Source organism: Tasmannia lanceolata, unplaced genomic scaffold (assembly GCF_043159265.1).
Source record: "Tasmannia lanceolata isolate RefF3 unplaced genomic scaffold, GAP_Taslan_0.1 ptg000015l, whole genome shotgun sequence".
NCBI lineage: Eukaryota > Viridiplantae > Streptophyta > Magnoliopsida > Canellales > Winteraceae > Tasmannia > Tasmannia lanceolata.
In genome coordinates this window covers 8,953,332-8,975,319 of record NW_027518692.1, presented here as the reverse complement: position 1 = coordinate 8,975,319, position 21,988 = coordinate 8,953,332, and the positions used below count along the sequence as shown (strand labels likewise).

The window sequence follows — 21,988 nt, the reverse complement described above, 5'->3', positions numbered from 1 at the left end:
GATGCATGTCACATAGTTCGCACATTAATATAGAGTTAAATGAGCCATTTAAAAGAAATTCAAAAGAGTTAACTTTTGGAATTGAAGACCGATTATCGGGCAATAATGGTGCATGTGGTGGTAACTCCCCATACCTTCCATTCTCGTAACCAGGTAACGAGTCTAGATTTCTGGTCAATTATGGGTCATAGATCCCTCGTCTAGGTGGCGACTCTGTCACTCTCTTTTGTGTAGAATTCGGATTGCCTTAGTGATCCCAAGTTCACGGAAAAGATGAATTAAATCACACCTTGCTAGGCTCGGCGGCTTACCCCTGCCCTTATGGGTACTGGGTTGCACGTTTGTTTGCACCCTATGGCTTGGTTGCTGCCTGCTTGGTTGGGTAATTAAAATCAATAATAAAAAGCACACGCCATTCGCGTGGGTACGAGAGACCAAGAGAGAGCGTGATGCCTCGTGTCATTCCCCTCTCGCGGGATCGGGTCCCACATATGCCTATATTGAAAGGGTCATTAATCGCTTTATTTCTTTGTGCAGGGATGTCTTCCCAATAGGTTGGGGATCTAAAGGATGCTAAGGTTCCTAGAAAGACCAGGGTTCCCGAAAAAAACAAGGTCCCCAATACAACTACTAAGAATCTTGAGGTTCCTTCACAACCAATTCCAATTATATCGGTAGTGGCACTATACAGGGCTCGGAGAGCCAAATACGAGGGGAATCAATCTGATATGGCCTCTCCCTCATAGACTCTTTTCGGAGAGTCCAGGAAGCCTTCTGGTGGTGAGAGGCCTGACCCTGGGAAGAAGTTCAAGGAGACCACCACCGAGACGCCAACCGATGGAGTCTCTAGCGACCTTCCCCCTGTTTTTACCATTGACGGGAGTAGGCGAACACAACTTCTCTTTCATCGGGGTTGAGATAACAGAAAAGGAGGCCAAAGTCCAGGGAGAACCATTCAACCCTTCTTGGAAGGTCGAGAGCAAAGATACTGCCATTCATAACCAGAGGGTTGGAGTGGAGATGTGCTTGAACAACTTACTTCCGAGTGATAGGGAAGAGTTACGGAAGCTAAGTTCCGGAGCTTTGAGTCGCTCCTTCCTCCATCAACAGAAGATAGTAAGCACTGTTGAGCCTTTTCTTTTTCCTTTTCCTCTTTATGCCACATGAACTTATGCATTGATACCCTTTGTTAGATGAATGACCTCAGTGCCATGGCCTCCAACCGTATCATGGACACTAGCAGACAACTTAAAGCTTAAAGAGGTGATTGGTACCCTGGAGGGGAAAAACAATTCTCTAAAAGATAAAGTTGCAGAGATAGAGAAGAAGGAGAAAACCAATGAAGAGGTCATCAGCGCTCTTCGTAAGGATCTCTAAGGGGGCGAGAAAAAGCTTAAGGAATTGGAGGAGGCTCTCAACGACCTGGTCCAGGATCGGGCGGTGGTCGAAGCGCAAGGAGTGTCAAAGTTTAAAGAAAGCGAAGAATACGACTTTGAGTTGGCCTTTCACGCTCTCGATTTTGAAGTGAAGGGGTTCGCCGAGTGTAGGAGACAAGTCCTGGAAATTATGTCGGATTTCCCCGTCGACTGCTTTACCGCTCCTTCCTCTGGTGCTGTTGACAACGATCCTCCACTCGTTGCTAATCCAGATTCTTAGGCCCTTCTTTTTATTAATTTTATAAGTTCTCTTTGGATGCACTTGAAGTGCAAAAACTTATTTATTTTGTTGGTATGTAATATTTGCCTCTACAGTGGGGCGTATACTCTGTGGTGCTGTGCATTTGTTAGCACTTGTTGGACCGGTACTTACAAGTACCTCCTTTTTGTTTATATGAATACGAAACACAAGTTCTATTTCTCGCCTCTATGGGGGGAATGAGACTCGTGTTTTTAATTTTATGAATCTCCTGCTTTTCCTCTATGGGGGGTGGGGTTTTCTTTATTACGCTACTTATTTCCTCTCTCGTTCTTATTTAAAAATAAAAAGGGGAATCCCAGGTGAAAGAATGGGTCGGACGTTCAGTCCTGTTCCCTTTGTAAGGAATGGGTCTGACGTTCGGTCTTGTTCCCTTTTTCCTCTTTATAATTAGGGATACGCTCTATTGTCCCTTTATACAGGCAAGAATTTATGGGTATTCCCTTTGTGCTTTGCACGTCGGTCGTCTTTCTTCGATCAATCAATTTGAAGTTGACTGACCCGCCCTCCTTTATGAGGAGGAAAGTCATTATCCAGTGATATTTTTGGTGGTATCCGGGATGATCAACCTCGATCGTACTCCTATATCATCTAGTTGATCCGTAGATCAGGGCATTGGATCCTCCTGTCATGGGTCGGATGAGTGCCTCACCCTACTCGGTCGGTTTATATACTCGGGCGGTGGGCATTAACCTTATGAGGTTAATTGATATAATGGCATCGAGTCCTCCTGTCTCGTGGGTCGGACAAGTTCCTCACCCTACTCGGGCAGTTTATATACTTGGGCGGTGGGCATTAACCTTATGAGGTTAATTGATATGATGGCATCGAGTCCTGTCTCGTGGATTGGACAAGTGCCTCACCCTACCCGGCTGGTTTATATACTCCGGTGGTGGGCATTAACCTTATGAGGTTAATCATATGATTTATATTTTTACTCTTTTAAACATAGGCATATACGTTTTGTCTCTTTCCATTTTAAGGTTTGGACAAGCATATTTACGTTGTTCAATCAGTTTACCTACACGATTGGTGGGAACTGAAATTGTTTAATGTTTTTCAAGCATGTATAGAAACATAATAGGAACACTTTTGAAACAAACTTTAAACTTTATTTCATTAAGCTAAATTCCTTATTATATACTTTCATAAGAATTGTCTCTACTTATTCCTACATTTTAAAAAAGAAAGACGAAACGAAATAACAAAAATAAATAAAGAAAAACTAACTAGACTTACTGATAGAATTTTCTTAAATTATGCATGTGCCTTGTCTTGGGGATCGGTGTTCCATCCAGATTTTCTAATTGGTAAGCTCCTGGGCGTAGGATCCTTATAACTCTGTAAGGCCCTTCCCATGAGGGGGTGAGTTTTCCGGCATTCCTTGGGTCTGAAATCTCTACACGTCAGAGTACCAGATCTCCTTCCTTAAGAGCTCTTTCTTTCATCCGATGGTTGTAGTACCGAGTGACCCTTTGCTGATATGCGGCGACTCTGATCCAAGCTTTCTCCCTGGTCTCCTCAACGAGGTCAAGCTGCTTCTCATGAGTTCGTCGTTCATTTGTTCATTATAGCTCTCGACCCTAGGAGAAGGGATAGTTGTCTCAACTGGAATAATTGCCTCGACACCGAATGCCAGGTTGAATGGGGATTCACCCGTTACGGTGCGTGGGGTAGTTCAGTAGGCCCATAGGACATTCGGCAACTTTGACGCCCAAGTGTTTTTGGCATCTTCAACTCTCTTTTTAAAACTTTGAAGCAGAATTCGGTTGGTTACCTCGACTTGTCCATTTGCCTGTGGGTGTCCGAGCGAAGTAAATCTTTGTTTGATCATGAGCCTTTTGCAAAAATTCCTGAATTGTTCGCTAGCGAACTGGGGCCCATTGTCGGTAACCAACACCATTGGTATTCCATATCTGCATATGATGTCGTGGTAAAAGAAGGTTTCTGTTATCTTAGAAGTGGCCTTTTTTACTGCTTTGGCTTCTACCCAGTTGGTGAAATAGTCTATCGCGACGTATAGCATCGTATGTCTGTCGACTGATGGTGGGAAGGGGCCTAATAGATACATTTCCCACATCGTAAAGGGATTTGGGCTGAAGATAGGGGAGTATTGGGTTGCTGGCTGGCGAGGTACCGAGGAAAAGTTTTGGCACTGTTCGCACTTCCTGACATAGTTCTGCGCGTCTTCTAGTCGGCCAAAAGAATCCTCGGCGAAGGATCTTGTGAGCCACCTCCTTGCCCCCCGAGTGATCTCCACATATATGCCTTCATGTACTTCAGTCATTGCTCGATCGGCGTCTGTGGGTCGGAGACACTTTAGTAGTGGCCAAGAAAACGATCGCTTATAAAGTACTTCACCTTTTAGGATGTAAAGGGCGGATTTGGTAGTAACTCTCCTCGCTTCCTTTCAGTCCTCTGGCAAGATACCGTCTTTGAGGTACTGTATTATGGGGTCCATCCAGCTTGGTTCGTGATCAATATAAGTAACTTCTTCTCTCTCTATGCTAGGGCGGGAGAGGACCTCAGTATACATGTTTCCCCAACTAGTGGTTTCAGAGGAGGCCATTCTAGATAGAGTGTCAATTCTTGCATTAAGAGTTCTAGAAATCTACACAATCTCAAATTCTTTGAAAAGGGAGATTTTCCCTCTCACCTTTTCTAGGTATTTAAGCATCCTTCGATCTTTTGCCAACGATGAGTTGTGAATCACTATGTGCTTTTAATCGGTTGGCTTCCAATTCGAGGGCTAGGGATAGTTCGGCAAGGAGTGCCTCATACTCGGTCTCGTTGTTAGAAGCGTCGAAGTCGAGTTTCAAGGCGTATTCTACTAGGAACTTATCGGGTCCGGTCAAGACTAATCATGCTCCTTGTCCGCCTAAATTGGCTGATCCATCAACGAACAACATCCATGGATATTGTTTTTCCTGTTGTTCACCTTTTATCTCCTCCTGCCCCCCCAAGTCTGTTGTCGGAGCCATGCATTCTACAACAAAGCCAGCAAATACTTGCGACTTAATTGCGGGGCGAGGCCGCACCTTTATGTCAAATTTGCCGAGTTCTACCGCCCAATTGATTAATCGTCCCGAGGTATTGGGCTTCTGAAGGATTTTGCGCAATGGTTGGTCGGTGAGAACAACTATTGTGTGTGCTTGAAAATACAGGCACAATTTTCTAGCGGCAACGACCATCGCAAATGCAAACTTCTCAATATTCTGATACCTGGTTTCGGCGTCGTGTAGTACCCGGCTGACGTAATATATAGGGTGTTCTGTCCTTTGCTCTTGTCTGACCAGTACGGCACTAACAACCAAAGGGCTAACTGCTAGATAGAGGTATAACTCTTCGTTTGGTAGTGGTTTCATCAATACTGGAGGAGATTGGAGGTATTGCTTGAGTCTTTCGAACGCTTCTTGGCATTCGTTTGACCATTGAAAATCTTTCATGTTTCTTAGTATCTTGAAGAATGGGAGGCATTTCTCGGCGGATTTGGACATGAATCGGCTCAGGGCCGCTATCCTTCTCGCAAGTCGTTGTACCTCGTTCACAGTTCTTGGAGGTGTCATATCGAGGATGGCTTGTATCGTCTCGGGATTAGCCTCTATGCCTCGTTCAGTTACCATGAATCCGAGGAGCTTACCAGAGGTTACCCCAAAGGCACACTTTGAGGGGTTGAGTTTCATCTGATATTTCGGCAACACTGCGAAAGCTTCCTGAAGGTCAGTAACATGGTTGGTAGTTTTTAAGCTTTTAACAAGCATGTCATCTACATATACCTCCATGTTTCGACCAATTTGCGAGGCGAAAATTTTATTCACCAACCGTTGATACGTGGCTCCCGCGTTCTTAAGGCCAAATGGCATGACCTTATAACAAAATAGCCCTTGTTCTGTGACGAAGGACGTTTTGGGAATATCGGGGGGGGGGGGTACATGCGTATCTCGTTATATCCGGAGAAAGCATGCATGAAGCTGAGCATTTCGTGGCCAGATGTCGCAACTATTAACATATTAATTCGGGGGAGGGGGTAGTGGTCCTTTGGACAGGCCTTATTTAGGTTAGCAAAGTCCACGCATATCCGCCACTTTTTGCTCGATTTTTTGACCATTACTACATTGGCGAGCCATTCTGAATAATGTATTTCTCGGATGAACCCGGCTTGTAGGAGTTTATCGACCTCCTCTTTTATGGCTTTCTGTCGCTCAGAAGTGAAATTTCGTTTCTTTTGTTTAACGGGCCAATGAGAGTGATCGACGCTGAGCCGATGGATAGCAACGTCCGTCGGGATATCTGGCATATCTAAAGTAGACCATGCAAAAACATCTGCAATGGGTTTCAAAAAATTGACCAGGTTGGTTCGGTACTTACCTGTGAGAAGTGATCCAATCTGGACTGTCCATTCATTATCTTCTTCGAACAGCAGTACTTGAGTCAGCTCTTCTACCGGTTCTCCGCGTGTTTGGTAATTATCCGAACGTGGATCGGTACCGGCTATTTGGAGGGATTCCTTTGCTTTTTTCACTACTTTAGCATAATAAGCATAACAGTTTCTAGCTCTTTCTTGATCTCCTCTTACCTCTCCAACTCCTGCATTGGTTGGGAACTTTACTTTGAGGTGGGGAGTGGAGACAACTGCTTCAAGCTTATTCAGAGCCGAACGCGCTATGGTAGCATTATAGGTGGAGGGGACTTTGACCACCAAGAAGGTTTGCATGATAGTTTTCTGATGGGGTTCGGTACCGAACGTTACAGGGAGGTCTATCCTACCCTCGATACGGATCGATCCACTAGAAAATTCGTATATCGACCATTCGACTGGTACAAGTCTGTCCATCCCAAGGTGCATCTCCTTAAAAGCATCGTAATGTAAACTATTGACGGAACTACCAGTGTCTATCAGTACCTTACTTACGTTGTAGTTGGCAATAATGAGGCGGACGACTACCGCGTCATCATGCGGGAGGTGGACTTTGGCGTAGTCTTTTTCTGAAAAGACTATATGTTCCTCGTTATCGTCGATTCCGACCGTAGCTTCTTTGCTGGAGTCTCCACCGCATGAATCTGGGCGGCATAAGCCTTCTGTCCGGAAATCGTTGGTCCTCCTGAGGCCAAACCTCCAGTGATTACATCGATTCTCCCTGCAATCCTGAGTGGAGCATTGGTCCTTACGTCCGGGAATTGTCTAACTTCAGAGATCTGTCTGGTTTGATCATGTCCGATGGTCGGTTGGATCAAATTAGAGGGGCCAGGCGTCTTTTGAACCTCGGATTTATGTGAAGATCCGTTATTCCTCGAGTTCAACAAGTATTTATCAATGCGCCCAAGCTCCACCAACCTTTCAATCTCATTTTTTAGATTGTTACACTCATCTGTCTTATGGCCATGGTCGTCGTGATAATGACAATATTTGCTAGTGTTACGCTTCCGACCAGTACCTTTCATCTTTTTTGGCCATTGGAGATCTTCTTTTCCTCGGATCTCATAAAGAATGTTTGCAACAGATGTGTTTAGAGGAGTGTAATTATACCTCTCAAACTATTGCGAAAGACCTCGGCTGCTAGATTGTGACTGTCGATTGTCGGATTGAGGAGGTTTAGCCTGACCGTTATTTGTCTGAGTCTCATCCTTACGCTTCTCCGGAGCTTTTTGCAAGTTCTAACTCCCTTTCCATAGCGAAAGATTCTTCGTTGTTGACATATTTGTCTGCTACTGCCATTAGCCCCTAGAGATCTCTGGGAGGGTTGATATTCAGGGCTACTTTAAGATGTCTATCATGGACAGCTGATTTCATGGATGCTCTAACCATCTCATGATTAGGGTCATTGATTTGTGATAATTCAGCCATGAACCGCCCTATGAAGGAATGTAAAGTTTCCTCCTTTCCTTGTCAAAGAGCGAGGAGTGCATCGGCAGGTTTCTTCTGTGGCCGACTATTGGCGAAGTATGTCACAAACTCCCTACCTAACTCTCGAAAAGAGGATATAGAGTTAGGTTTAAGGCGGCCGTACCAACTATTCGCTCCTCTTTTCAAATATGAAGAAAAAGCGCGACACATGACTGCGTCGTTAGCGCCTTTGAATTCCATCGCCCTCCAGTAGGCTTGCAGGTATTCCAATGGATCTGACGTACCATCGTAGAGATCGAGCATCGGTAAGTTGAAATTTGGTATCAATTGGGCCTGTGCTTTGGCTTCTACGAATGGTGATTGTATTTCATTCTCCCATTCAGTCAGGAGATCTGGCTCATAAGGTTTCTTAACATGACATTGCATCTCCCTGACTTGTCGTTGAAGTTCGGAAAGGAGTCCCGAGTCAGGCGCATTAACTCCATCTCTCAAATTTTACTGAGGGTTGTCTGGCCCTTGATTCGGATTTCCCGCGCTATTAGCCCTTTGAGGGGTGTTATTATTTTGGAGTGGAATGGGCCTAAAGGTCAATTCCGGTGCCCGTCTGTCATTAACTTCTACGTCTCTGTGATTCGGTCGAGGGCTAGTGATTGAGGCCGAGGGTCGGTGATTTACCGGCCTTTTGCTGTGAGGGTTTCTACCCTTGGGCGATTCATCTTGCTCATCTTCTAAGGGTGGATTCCTCACTTCTGCAATCAATGGAGGAATAGTGACGTTTTGAACCATCAGTGGGGGAGGTGGTAAACGTCTTAGTATTTATGAAAAGCGATAGAAACATCCCAAACTTGTACTGCCAGTTGGTTGAACATGATCATAGTGACTAGAGTTGTATCTTCGTTGCTAGGCGCTTCCTCCGGAATAGAGCTTTCGGGGATTGTGGCCTATGCTTGACTCCTGGTCATTACTCCTTCGCCTTGTGGGTTGGTGTAGACACCCCCATTTTGCTCCGCTTTAATCAACAAATAAGTTAGTATTTTCCATCGGTTTTCCAGTGTTTTCCATCTCTGTTATTTCCGCCATGTTTTGCATTTTTCTGCCAGATGTTGAGGAGGCTTATTCACAAGAATCTAAGCAAGAGAGAATTTGGACCCATTTGGTGGGCTCACCACTGTTTTTAATTGAAAAGCGCATTTTTACCTTGTTTGGACTGTATATTGGGCTCCACCAATTGCTTAACATGTAGTAGGCCCTTCGCATTATTTTCAAATATTTAGGCCGAATCAGGTCGGACCCATGAATGTTTCGGATTTCGGATCATCCTATGGCGGTGGGTAGCGGGGCACAATCGGTTTATATTTAGGTCCGCCAAATGAACGGTTTAGATCATCCCATGGAAGTGATTTTTGGAGGACACAACTTGTCCATGCCGTAGCCCATTAATTGGGCGTTCTGAATCAGCCCATGGAAATAATTTTTAGGAACAACATGTTTACATTGTGGTCTATTTATTGGACGGCTTGGATCATCTAACAGAGTTAATTCACGGAGCACGAGTCATTCACGTTGCGGCCCATTAGGTGGACAATTGGGATCGTCCCATGCAAATGATTTAAGGGGTGCAGCCCATTTATGTTGCAGCCCATCAATTGGACAATTTGGATCACCCTATGGAAATGATTTAGAGAGGCATAACCCATTTATGGGGTGACCCACAAATTGAACAGTTCGGATCATACTACGAAAATGATTTGTGGGTACAAATAATTGCATTTTGGTCTATCAATTAGACTGTGTGGATCATCCCCATGAAGATGATTCAGGGGAACGACCAAGTTACATTTCAGCCCATCGTTTGGACGGTTTGGATCGTCTCAAGGAATTGGTTTTTGGAGGTGCAACCAAACCACGCCATGGCCTGTCAAATTGAACGGTTCAGATCAGCCTATGGGAATAGTTTAAGGGGGTGCAGCCGATATATTGGGCCTGACACATGGAAGGTTTAGATCATTCCATGAAGTTAGGACCTAACATCTATTTTTAACAAAGTTCGGTCAACTTTCAAGTGGGGCCCACTATTAATACACAAGGACTTTAGGGGATGCATATTCGGTTAACATTGATGGGGCTACCATTTTCTTATGAGGAGTGAGAGTTCGGTCAACATGCAGAGAAACACAAATTTGGGTAACTCACGTTTGAGAGAAACCGAACTCTCTCTTTTGTCTTTATCCCAATAATTTTGTAAGGGTCCCACTTGGGATTAATCCCAAGTGGACGAAGTTTTTTTTGGGGAGGTTGACCCACGCTCATTTGGCCATTTTAATATTAGTAAGCTATCTATACTGATGGTGCCGGAATCCGGGTCTGCGATTGCGCGGTGGGTAGAGAGACCTCCACGGGGGTCTGCAATCACAGAGGGGTCAGGGGGGTCCAAGGTGGGTCCCAGACGACCACTTCGACACCCAAGTCAGATTCTGGACCAACAATGTAAAGAACAGCAAGAAATGCCTGAGGTGTAATTAGGTTTACCAAGACCAAGATGCGGGTTCTTATTCTGATATCTGGATGGGCGGGTCGGAGGCAACGAGTAGGAGAAGAAAGAGAAAGAAAGCGGGGAGACGGAATTCAGGCGTCCAACACCTCTTTTCCCTCTCTTCCTAAGATTAATCCCCCTACTTCCTTTGTCGTCGCCTCGTTTTTCCGAAGGTCGCCCCTTCCTTTGGATAGTCTTGAGGGGGATAGGATGGGATTCCCCCCAGCCCGCCTCCTTTTTTATCTCGCTTGCCAATCCTTTTAAGGGGCGCCATGCGGATTCTTTCATCATTTCAGAGAAAAACCTTCTTATGTTGGATTGAGCTGCCCCCCTGGCTTGATGGCGCGCGTGGCTTTGCTGTGTAATCTCACCCATAATCGTGGTGATGAAGCTTCGGCGGCGGGAAGGTGACACGTGGTAGAATAGCGTGATCTCGCCGCGCATTAATGCCCTACTTAATTATGTTAGGTTCCTCTGGTGCATGGGCGACACGTGGTGAGATTCGAGGGTCGCACCGTATTTATGTCCTATCATAATACCCCCTACTCCTTTGGTCTATTGAGTGGACCAAGGGAGTAATATCTGTTCAAATAATGTCGTAATATGGCATTTATGGGAGCCTTGGAGTATGAGGAGACGTGCCGTTTTGTTTGGCGGTTCCTTCCCGAGGAATTCTAGTGTCATTATGTAGCCTTGGCCAGTTGTCCAATAGGAGGGGGACACGCATAGGGCAGGTTGCCTCGTTTCCTGACCCAAGGGTTTTTCCTTGGTTTTATAAAGGAAGGTTTTCCCTTTTCTTTTCTTTTAGACAGATTGCTTTTCTGCATCTTTTCCTTCTTTGACAATATATCCGGCTCTCCTTCGCGGGTTAGGGACAAAGCCTCTCTTTCTCAGGAATCTTCAAGTGACCCCGACCTGTATTCTGACTCGGAGGAAGACCTCATGGCCCATTGAAAAAAGGCCAGGAGGGATCTGTGCCCTCCTCCAGGCTTCCCCCCCTTCACCTTTCTTCCTTGCCTAGCAAAGACAAGTTGTCTCGCTCCTATGTTACTAAGGAGTGATCTTTTTTCTCCAAGGTCTATCGGTAGCGGATGGAATTGTGCGACCGGGTCCTGAAAATGGGCAAGGAGATTGAGGACTTGAAGCGGAGAAACGAGGAGCTGTAAAGGAAGGTCCACGCCCGCATAAAAAAAGGTGAAACAGGAACGTCACAGGGATAACTTGCTAGGGAAGTTTAGTGGTAGGGGTAGAAATGTCTTTTAATCATAAGGAATGGAGCTTCGATTTTCGGCGGTTTCCTCGAATTCCTCAATCGGCGCCACTTGTGTACGTCCCATCCGATTGGAAAGGGAGGGAGGTTGATCGACACGTGTCCAAACCCTAGCTTTTAAGGCTTTTTATGGATTGTTTCGCCTTATTTCTTCGTCTTCTTTGGGTGGAGTGGGCTTTCCTCCACGGTGATTTTGTCCGGTGGCTGATCTTTATCAACTCTTCTCTAGTTTTTAACCTTCGTCATTATTCGCTTCGGTGATTTCCGTGCTTTTTGTTTCGTCTGATTTCTGATTATTTTACGATATCTGTCACAACCGGTTCTCAGAGTCCATCTATAGAGTCAATAGAAGTAGTGGAGAGGGCTCCGCCAAGAAAGAGGAGGCGATTGGTAAAAGGCAGGGGTGGCGGTTCTCGAGAGGAACGAATGCCCAGAGAGTTGGAGGATAGCCCCGGGGCTTCTGGGTCATCGTCAGGGGCCGCTTCCTCTGAATCCCTCGCTCGAGTTTCTTCTGCTCGTGAGGCGGAGATTAGGGACATCCAGTCCGGTGCCGTCATCCGCCCTGGTCGGATGGCGTCCTGCAAGAGTTTTTTGGATGAAGGGGCGGCGGAGAGGATCAGAAGGGAATATCACATTCCTAATGATTATGGGATTAGGGTTCCTTCTTCTAGGGATGGGGTGTGTGAGGGTGTTACGGAGGAAGAAGTGGCTTTTTACGTGGAGGCTTTTAGGGCGGGGGTTAGGTTCTTTTGGGCATCATAGTTGAGGCCCTTGAGTTTTATCGGGTGGCCCCCTCCCAATTGGCGCCCAATAGTTGGCGTACTCTCTTGGCCTTTGTGGGCAAGGCAGGTTTTCACAAGATTCAGCCTATCCTTCCTTTGCTTAGAAGTTGTGTCACCCTTAGCCCTTTGGTGAAGGGTGAGGACAGCTGGTTGTACCTGACCCAGCGTCCTCAGGTGAAGATGGCGGCGAACTTGCCTTCTTCTATTAAGAAGTGGAAAGAGGAGTATGTGTTCATTATTCCTCCGCCGGATGCGAGTTGGGGCTTCCCTAGGTCTTGGAGGCGCTCTGTTGAGTGGCGAAGGAAATCTATTCCCAACGAGTCCGATTATAGCAAGTTTGATCTGGAGAAGCTTGCCTTTGGGGAGGCTATTGATGTTTCCGAGTTTAGATGGGAGGGGAGTTTGAGAAGGTACGGTCTGCTTGGTGCTATGGAGAGGAGGGACCGTCGGACGGGCGAGGAAGTGGGGGAGAGTTCCGCCAGTCATCGTGGTGAGCCCCTTTCCTCACTAGTATTTTCCTTGGGTTTCCCCTCCTTTGGTGCCCCCCCCCCTTTTTCTCCGAGCTGTGTTGTTTTTTTTTTTTGTTTTGACAATAGGTATATCTTCTTCTGATGACGTTGCTAAAGGAAAGGGGATTATGGTGGAGGCGGCGAAGGGCCCAACTGGTCGCCCGAGGATTCCTTCCGGCTTTATGGCCGCGGCCAGGAAGGACTGGTCGGCTGTCAGGCTTCCCGAGCCTGCGCCATCCAGCTCCTCTGGCAGATCGGTTGGGGTAAAAGATACGGCGAGATCTTCTCCCAAGGAGTTAGAGCCTCCTGCCAAGAGGGTTATTCCTTCTCGTGCCACCCAGGGGAAAGCCGGTCGGACAGCCCGTTCCTCGGCCGCCTTTGCAGGGGACATGCCGAGCCGGCTAGAGGGGTCGGTCATGACCAAGGTGCTCTTTGAGAAAATGGAGTTCCCTCCCCCCACTACTACCAGGTGCAAGGGGAACTGTTCAAGCCGGAGTGGAAGATCGGTGTTGAGGATGGCGTCCTTTCGAACCCTCGGGTTGGGGTGGAGCTGGGGTTAATGACCACCCTACTCGGTGATGAGGCTGAGTTGGAAAACTTTCCCCGTAGGGCACTGGGGGGCCGGTACCTTCATTCTATATCCTGTGTAAGTATTATGTGGTTGGCTTTCCGTTTCTTTTGTTGTCTTGAGATTGCATGTGGCGATCTGCTAATGGTTCGCTTGTGGTGGGGCTCTTGTAGGCTCAGAGTTATGCCAGGAAGATGCTGCAGTACATGGTCGATGATGAGTCAGAGATGGGTGATTTCGAGGGACGTGTCCGTAAACTGAGCGAGGATCTCGAGAAGGCCCAAGCCGAGAAGGCGGCGCTTGATGACACTGTCAAGAACCTTCAGGGGCAACTCCGGATGTTTGAGGACGGGAGGGAACGGGCGGAGAATAACCTGTTGGTGACCCGACTAGCTCATGCCGACGAGTTGGTGAAAGTGCGAGAGGAATGGCGAGGTTCTGAGGAGTTTTTTAAGGCTGCGGCCACGTTTAGCGTCGACGTCGAGATAGAGGCTTTCATCGAATGCCGACGGTGCGTTCGCGATGTCGACCCCTCTTCCTTTGGAGAAGTTGGTGCACAATGCTGAGGATGCCGTTCCGGAGGACCTTTCCCAGGGGCAGTGGATGCCGGGGGGCCGGTCGAGGATCCGGTGGCTCCCCTGAATGCCTCTACCGATGCTGAGGCCCCCGCAGGGGGCCAGTAAGATACAGACGCTTTCGGATTTTTCCCAAACTTTGCTTCTCTTAGGATTTTATTTGGGGCCAATGTCCTTGGTTTGTAATAACTCTTTGAACTCTTTTTTTTTCCCTTTTTTTTTTCTTTTTCTTTTTTTTGTGGACCCCGGAAAGGAAGGCTCGCTTGGCTCCTGTATTTTACGTGACGCTGTATATGGTGGCTGAGCCTTCTTGCAGATTTGTCTTCTTGATGGGATGTTGTTCATTTTTAATTTCGTCGGCAAAAATACCTCTAGGGTGCCCTCGCGGGGCGTCGCTCCTGGGCCTATCTTCCTCTCGAGTAATCGGCTCAGGGTTGATGGGCCCCGCCTGCCCCTTACAAAGGACAAGACTTATTCTCATGGGAATCGTTTTAGGGTATTTTCGGGGGGATCAACCCAGATGTTACCTCTGTTTCGCTCCCTGCGATCTTTCGGCCCCGTATATGTTACGGGCCAGAAAGTGGAGATGCGTAGATTCTTTTTTGGGGGGGGGGGAGATGCTATTTCATTGATCGGAAAGGAAATACATAGCTTTGTGCTGAAAATAACAAAAAGAGGCAAACAAACAAAACATTCATAACAGCTTAAAAAATAACACAGCTCTTATCATTTATTTTCACTAGTAAAACTTTCGGAGGTTGTCCATGTTCCAACTTTGAGGGACTGGGGTCCCGTCAAGGTGCTCAAGTTGGTAGGAGCCGGGACGGAGCGTTCGAGTGACCTTGTAGGGCCCCTCCCACTTTGGTGCGAGTTTTCCAGAGTTTCGGGGGTCGGATACCTCCGCTCATCGTAGTACTAGGTCCCCGGGTCTTACCATGCATTTTTTCACGCGGGAGTTGTAGTATCGATCCACCTTTTGTTGGTAGGAGGCGATCCGGAGGAGGGCTTGCACTCTTTTTTCCAGCACAACGTCGAGAGCGTTCCGGAGGAGCTCGGAATTTCCATGTTCGTCGTAGTTTTCCGTGCGGAAACTGGATAGGCCGATTTCTACTGGAATGACCGCTTCGGCTCCAAAGGTTAAACAGAAGGGAGATTCCCCTGTCGTGGCCCGGGGTGTTGTCCGGTATGCCCAGAAGACACAGGGGAGCGCTTCTACCCAGCACTTCCCTGCTTCTCCCAGGCGCTTTTTGAGACTCTGGAGTAGGATCCTGTTGGTTACCTCCACTTGCCCGTTGGCCTGAGGGTGCGCTACAGAGGCGAACTGGTGCTTGATGCTCAGATTATCACAGAACTTGCCGAATTCGGCACTTGCGAACTGGGGTCCATTGTCTGTTACGAGTATTCTTGGTATGCCGAAACGGCAGACCACGTCATGATAGAAAAACTTTTCTGTTGCCTTAGAGTTTGGTCTTGCCACGGCTTTAACCTCAAACCATTTGGTAAAATAATCGATGGCAACGTACAGCATTGTATGCCGTCCTAGGGCTTTTGGGAATGGCCCAACCAGGTCCTTGCCTCACATGGCGAAAGGCAGCGGTCCCGCTACTAAGGTGTAGGGGGTGGCCGGTTGATGGGGGTGGTGGCGAACTTGTGGCATGGGCTGCACTTTTTGACGAATTCTATGGCGTCTCCGAGGATTGTAGGCCAAAAATAGCCATGCCTTATGATCTTCTAGGCTAGGGTCCTCCCGCCTCCGTGGTCTCCGCAGATCCCCTCGTGTACCTCCCATAGTGCGTACTCCAACTCGGAGGGTACTAGGCATCGGAGGTAATGCCACGCGTATGATCGTTTGTATAGCTTGGGTCCATGGAGTACGTAGTAGGCGGCCTTCACAGTTAGGCGTCGGGCTTCCAGTTTGTCCTCGGACAGTATCCCGTCTTTTAGGTACCGTACTATGGGATCCATCCAGTTTGACCCCGGTGGAATTTCCAAGACTTGCATTTCGTCGATGCTGGGGTGAAGCAATATCTCTGTGTGCACGGAACCAAAGTTATGGGTCTCTTCGGAGGCCATTTTGGACAGGGCGTCCGCGCGATCATTCATGCCTTGCAGTACCTGGAGAATCAAGACTTCTCCCATCCCCTTCAGCTTCTCCCTTACCTTCTGGAGGTATCTTTTCATCCTGAGTTCTTTAGCTTCGTACGTCCCGTTCACTTGCTCGACCACCAGTTGCAAATCGCTATAGATTTTTAACTTCCTCGCACCCAGCTTCGGGGGACGCTATTTCATTGATCGGATACATAGCTTTGTGCTGAAAATAACAAAAAGAGGCAAACAAACAAAACATTCATAACAGCTTAAAAAATAACACAGCTCTTACCCTTTCTTTTCACTGGTAAAACTTTCGGAGGTTGTCCATGTTCCAACTTTGAGGGACTGGGGTCCCGTCGAGGTGCTCAAGTTGGTAGGAGCCGGGACGGAGCGCTCGAGTGACCTTGTAGGGCCCCTCACACTTTGGTGCGAGTTTTCCAGAGTTTCGGGGGTCGGATACCTCCGCTCGTCGTAGTACTAGGTCCTTGAGTCTTACCATGCATTTTTTCACGCGGGAGTTGTAATATCGCGCCACCTTTTGTTGGTAGGAGGCGATTCGGAGGAGGGCTTGCTCTTTTTTTTTCCAGGACAAGGTCGAGAGCGTTCCGAAGGAGCTCGGAATTTCCATGTTCGTCGTAGTTTTCCTTGCGGAAACTGGATAGGCCGATTTCTACTGGAATGACCGCTTCGGCTCCAAAGGTTAAACAGAAGGGAGATTCCCCTGTCGCGGCCCAGGGTGTTGTCCGGTATGCCCAAAGGACACAGGGGAGCGCTTCTACCTAGCACTTCCCTGCTTCTTCCAGGCGCTTTTTGAGACTCTGGAGTAGGATCCTGTTGGTTACCTCCACTTGTCCGTTGGCCTGAGGGTGCGCTACAGAGGCGAACTGGTGCTCGATGCTCAGATTATCACAGAACTTGCCGAATTCGGCACTTGCGAACTGGGGTCCGTTGTCTGTTACGAGTATTCTTGGTATGCAGAAACGGCAGACCATGTCATGATAGAAAAACTTTTCTGTTGCCTTAGAGTTTGGTCTTGCCACGGCTTTAACCTCAACCCATTTGGTGAAATAATCGATGGCAACGTACAGCATTGTATGCCGTCCTAGGGCTTTTGGGAATGGCCCGACCAGGTCCTAACCCCACATGGCGAAAGGCAGCGGTCCTACTACTGAGGTGTAGGGGGTGGCCGGTTGATGGGGGTGGTGGCGAACTTCTGGCATGGGCTGCACTTTTTAACGAATTCCTTGGCGTCTCCAAGGATTGTCGGCCAAAAATAGCCATGCCTTATGATCTTCTGGGCTAGGGTCCTCCAGCCTCCGTGGTCTCCGCAGATCCCCTCGTGTTCCTCTCGTAGTGCATACTCCGACTCGGAGGGTATTAGGCATCGGAGGTATGGCCACGTGTATGACCGTTTGTATAGCTTGGGTCCATGGAGTACGTAGTAGGCGGCCTTCACAGTTAGGCGTCGGGCTTCCAGTTTGTCCTCGGACAGTATCCCGTCTTTTAGGTACCGTACTATGGGATCCATCCTGTTTGGCCCCGGTGGAATTTCCAAGACTTGCATTTCGTCGATGCTGGGGTGAAGCAATATCTCTGTGTGCACGGAACCAAAGTTATGGGTCTCTTCGGAGGCCATTTTGGACAAGGCGTTGTAGACACCCCATTTTGACCGGACCCAAGGTTGTGTTGATTGTGCAAAACCCCGTCCAATGAGTGAGTGGGTACCCCAAATTTAACCCCAGCGTGGATTAGGGTCCTGTTCAGGTCCTCACAAAATTTCGTCGAGATCTGAGCTCATTCACTTAGCCAGCGAAACGAAATGATGAGTGTGGTGTGAATCCAGAAGGGGAGTAAGTCAGTCAAATTAGGGAGGTGCCTTAGACATACAGGAATCAGTGTGATGAATTAGAAAAGAGGGTTGTCCAGGGAAAAGAGAGGCAAATATATCATTTGTGTATACAAAAGGGGGGTGAATCAGCCCATCAGTATGGTAGTGCCAATATCAGTGGTTTTATTTTAATATAAAAAATCGAAAAATCAGAAAGAAGAGGAGGGTTCTCATTTTCGTTGAAAAAACAGGCGAGAGAGAGAGAGAGATCCCCAAAATCCCCAATCTTACCTTTCTCCGATCTTCTTCTCGGATTTTTCTTCGTCCAAATTCCGGTCAATTTCCGTCATGACTCCGGCCATTCTCTCCCTTATGTGTACTTAGAATCGATCTTCACATCTTTTCTTACTGTAGATCTTAGTCACTTTTCTCCGATCATCTTTTCCGATCGTTCCTCCAGCAGATCTAGCCAGATTCCTGTCATTTTATCACTTCTTCTTTTCTTTATTTTCTCTAAGTTTTTCTAAATCAGAGAGAGAAAACGAGAGATCTGTATGAAACCCTAGTTTTCCCAATCGTCTTCTCCGGCAGATTCTGATAGATCTGATCTTGATTTCTTGAAATTTTAGCTCAAATCCCCAGCCTCTACTCCTTTTCCTATATAAACTCTAAACTCTTTGATCATTCTCCTCCGGTAAAAATCTGTCAGATCCGATCAAATCTCCCATCGATTCTTCTTCGCCAGTGAGCTCAAGATCTCATCAATGATTTTTTTTGAAATCTGTTCTTGTTACTCCTCATCTTAAACCTTCAATCCATTGATAGAAACCCTAGCTTTCATTCAAACTCAAGATTCGAAGCTAGAAACCCTAGATCAGAGCTTTAAAGTAGTAAATTCAGCATCTTGTATTCTTGATCTTTTGATTCGTGCTTTGAATCAACAGATCTGATGTTTGAGTGAGTAATTTTGTAATTCAAAAGAAAAAAGGAAGAGAGATCAAGGGAATTGAGAGCTGAAAAAGAGGATCTAAGAGAAAGAGAGTCAAATTTGGAGCTATACGGAGGTAAATTCAAGGTTGCATCACTTCCAAGGTATTCTTTTATTCTTTTATCTTGATTAATTCTTTCTATCGCCTGTGTGGATTGTCTGATTTCTCAAATTAGTGTTGTGTTATTTTTGAGTGGATATTATTTTCAATCGGACTTTAAACTTCAAACCTGACATTTTAGATTATTTAATATTGTTGTTGATTAAAGAGAACGTGAATATTCTAATTTATATTTTGTCTACTAATTTTAGCCATTTTTGTAAGATTTGCATAGTTTTCTTCTTAATCTTAGATAATAAATATTTTTTTTATTATCATTCGAGCCTCATGTGAATGTATGATCTGTATATAAATGATTAAGAGTGGAAAATTGTTCTATTTCTTAGATAAATTTAATGTAAAAATACATTTGATCTATGATCAAATGTCAGTGGATGTTATCTGTATTGAATGGATAAAAGAAAGGAAAATGCATGGACCTTAATACTACTGTAGTTCTTTAGTTCATTCACTTTACTGTATCCATGATTATGAATTGGTAATAGATTCTATGAGTAGCGCTACAGGCATATCAGAGATTTTGAGATTTTTTTTTTTTGAACGCTTATGTTTGTTTGAGCATGTAAAGTTATTTAATTAAACTTGTTTGTTTGATCTGTGTCTTGTAACATTGACTATAGTTTGTAAAGTGTGCATGATGCTTTGATAAATTTGCATATTTTCTTTATGTGATAAATTAACTGGCTTCACTGTTATGAAACTAATACTATTTTATTTGATAAAGTATGATAAAGTGCAAAAGCTGGTTACAGATAGTGTTTATAAAAACAAATCATCAAAGACAGACATAAAAGCATTGCATGATTAGGATCTATTGTCATGTATAGGCTGATAATTTCAACCATTTAGGACATGACCTATAGCAGGTTAAAGTTTTGTTGGAATGAAGGCATGTTTTCCTTTATTGTTTAGCTATATTTCAAAGCTTTTTATGATGCCCAGTTGAACTTTCAAGAGTAGATTAAAGAAGGAGTAGGTAAGTTCAAGTTTCACCAAAATAAAGCCATGGAAATGTCATTAGTTTCGCTTGCATTATATCAGGCATATTCAGCTATTGCATATTATTCGGCCTTGTTATTTGGAAACAATGTAGATATTTGAAGATATGACCATGACAAAAAAAAATTAATTTTTTAAACCAATTGGGAATTAGCTCATGTTATGCTTGTTGTGCTTAATTTACATCTTCAGATTGGTTTTAAAATCTTAAGTGTCTTGTGAAATCTATCTTAGGAAGTATCACAGTGAGAAATGATTTCGATCTATTTAGCACATGATATGTTGTTATCAATTTTAACATAATGCAAGCCATGTACATTTCTCATTATTCAGTCAACTTTCTAAGTATTGAAACTCTATCCATGCCTATATTTCTTCTCTTCATTTTTATTTGAATGAGATTACTAGTGTCAAGTGCTTTATTTGGAGAAGTAATTTTTTTTTACCATGTTGTGAGAATAATTTCTTGGTTGATATCCGGCTCTTGATACATGATTCTAGTTGTCAGTAAGCCATATCTTGTATGAAAATTTAGATATTCCATCGTATCTTTATCTGTTATGAGTGTTGAGATATTGTGGCATCTTGTTGAGAAATGCTTGGCATGTTCTTTGGATGTCCTTGAAAGGAGTTACCATTGTGTTTAGACACCCACAAATCTGTCTCTGTTTAGCACAGATTCATGCACATAAATCTATCCCTGTTTAGCACAGTACATACCCACAAATCTGTCTCTGTTTAGCATAGATTCATGCACATAAATTTATCCCTGTTTAGCACAGTACATGCACGCAAGTCTATCTCTGTTTAACACAGTTCATGCACACAAAATTTGTCTCTGTTTGGCATAGTTCATGCACAAATCTGTCCTTGAATTGTCTCAGTAAAGCCTAGAATTTAAGATAAATAATTCTGAAATGATATGGGATTCGATCTTGAATGTATACATGTATATATTTGTGAATATGTAGAATTGTGTGCTTATGTGCATATTCAGTTCAAGGTCTGTTTTAGCTTAAATGTGTCTTTATATTCATATATGTTTTATCATTTGTTATCATTTTTAACTGTAACATGGTTTTGGCAAGCCATTTGGTGTAGCAAAAATTGTTTGAGTTAGGAAAATCTACCTTTATACATGATAAGTGTGCTACTGTAGTGGTAAGAAATGTCAGAATTTCTTGAGATGATATAAATTTTTTTTTATCTTTCAGCATGTTTCTTGCACTACTTACAGGTTAGTTGTCTCACTCATGTTTATATTCTTGAATTCATGTGTTACCTGTAATTAAAGATCACTCAAAATGAGGCCTTAAGTCATCATGTCATAATTCAGAAATTGGAAGGGATTGGAAGGGTGTTGATTAGGAGAGCTTGGGGTACACTTCCAAATGATTTTTGCATTGTATCATAACTGATTGTGTAATATTCTGTTTGTAAAAGCTAGGTGAATTAGGTATAATATTATAGTTTGATAGCAATATAGATAAGAGAGTTTTGAGTACATTTCAAAAAGATGGTTTTGGCATTATAATAGCCTCAAAGCATGTTGTTTAGATATGTCTTTCAAATGCTAGCATGCTTGTTAAAATATTTCTGTAGCTATGTAAGTTGGATAGAAGAATAAGAAATTAATTGTATGGGCTACGTGGCTGTGAAAGAGGACAAAATTTTGGGTGTTGAGGCCGTTGTTATTATGGGATAATTGGCTATATCTTGCAAAGATAAAAGATATGCGTTGGGCCTGAAGGGTTTCCCTTTAATTACCTCTTCCATAAACACTATTAATCAAATACCCATTTGATATGGGCAGCCCAACTAACCGTTTTTGATATGGCAGCCCCCGCACCCTTGATTTTATCAGCCCCACACATCTTTTGATAATGTCAGCCCCACATTCTTTTGATAATAACCACCCCCTCTTCCATCTGATAATGATAGCCCAAGCCCATCCTTAGGGGACTTGCTCAGTCCAAGTAGCATACCCCTCCTTTGTATATAGGAGACTTGCCCAGTCTCATCAGAACCCTTGTTTACGTCATTTGTGTCTCAAAGACAAGCCTTGTCTCATATAGAGAGTTTCCCCTTTAGGAGGCTCACCTAGCCTCATGTTAGAGTGGCCTCCTCTTTTGGAGCGAGTCTTTGACTTGGTAGTGTTATTAGAGAGTCTCTAACTCATTTGTA

The 21,988-nt window shown here is 45.1% G+C and overlaps 1 protein-coding gene across 1 annotated transcript; it reads right to left on the bottom strand.

Moving 5' to 3' along the window:
* Positions 1 to 5,509: 5,509 nt before the first annotated feature.
* On the bottom strand, positions 5,510 to 6,541 carry LOC143891700 (uncharacterized). Its single transcript, XM_077396240.1, has one exon. The coding sequence runs from the start codon at positions 6,539 to 6,541 to the stop codon at positions 5,510 to 5,512; it is 1,032 nt and encodes a 343-aa protein (XP_077252355.1).
* Between the last annotated feature and the right edge of the window lie 15,447 nt (positions 6,542 to 21,988).

Excerpts from the sequence above, each read along its gene's own strand:
- LOC143891700 (XM_077396240.1), bottom strand. The coding sequence starts at position 6,541 with ATGCACCTTGGGATGGACAGACTTGTACCAGTCGAATGGTCGATATAC.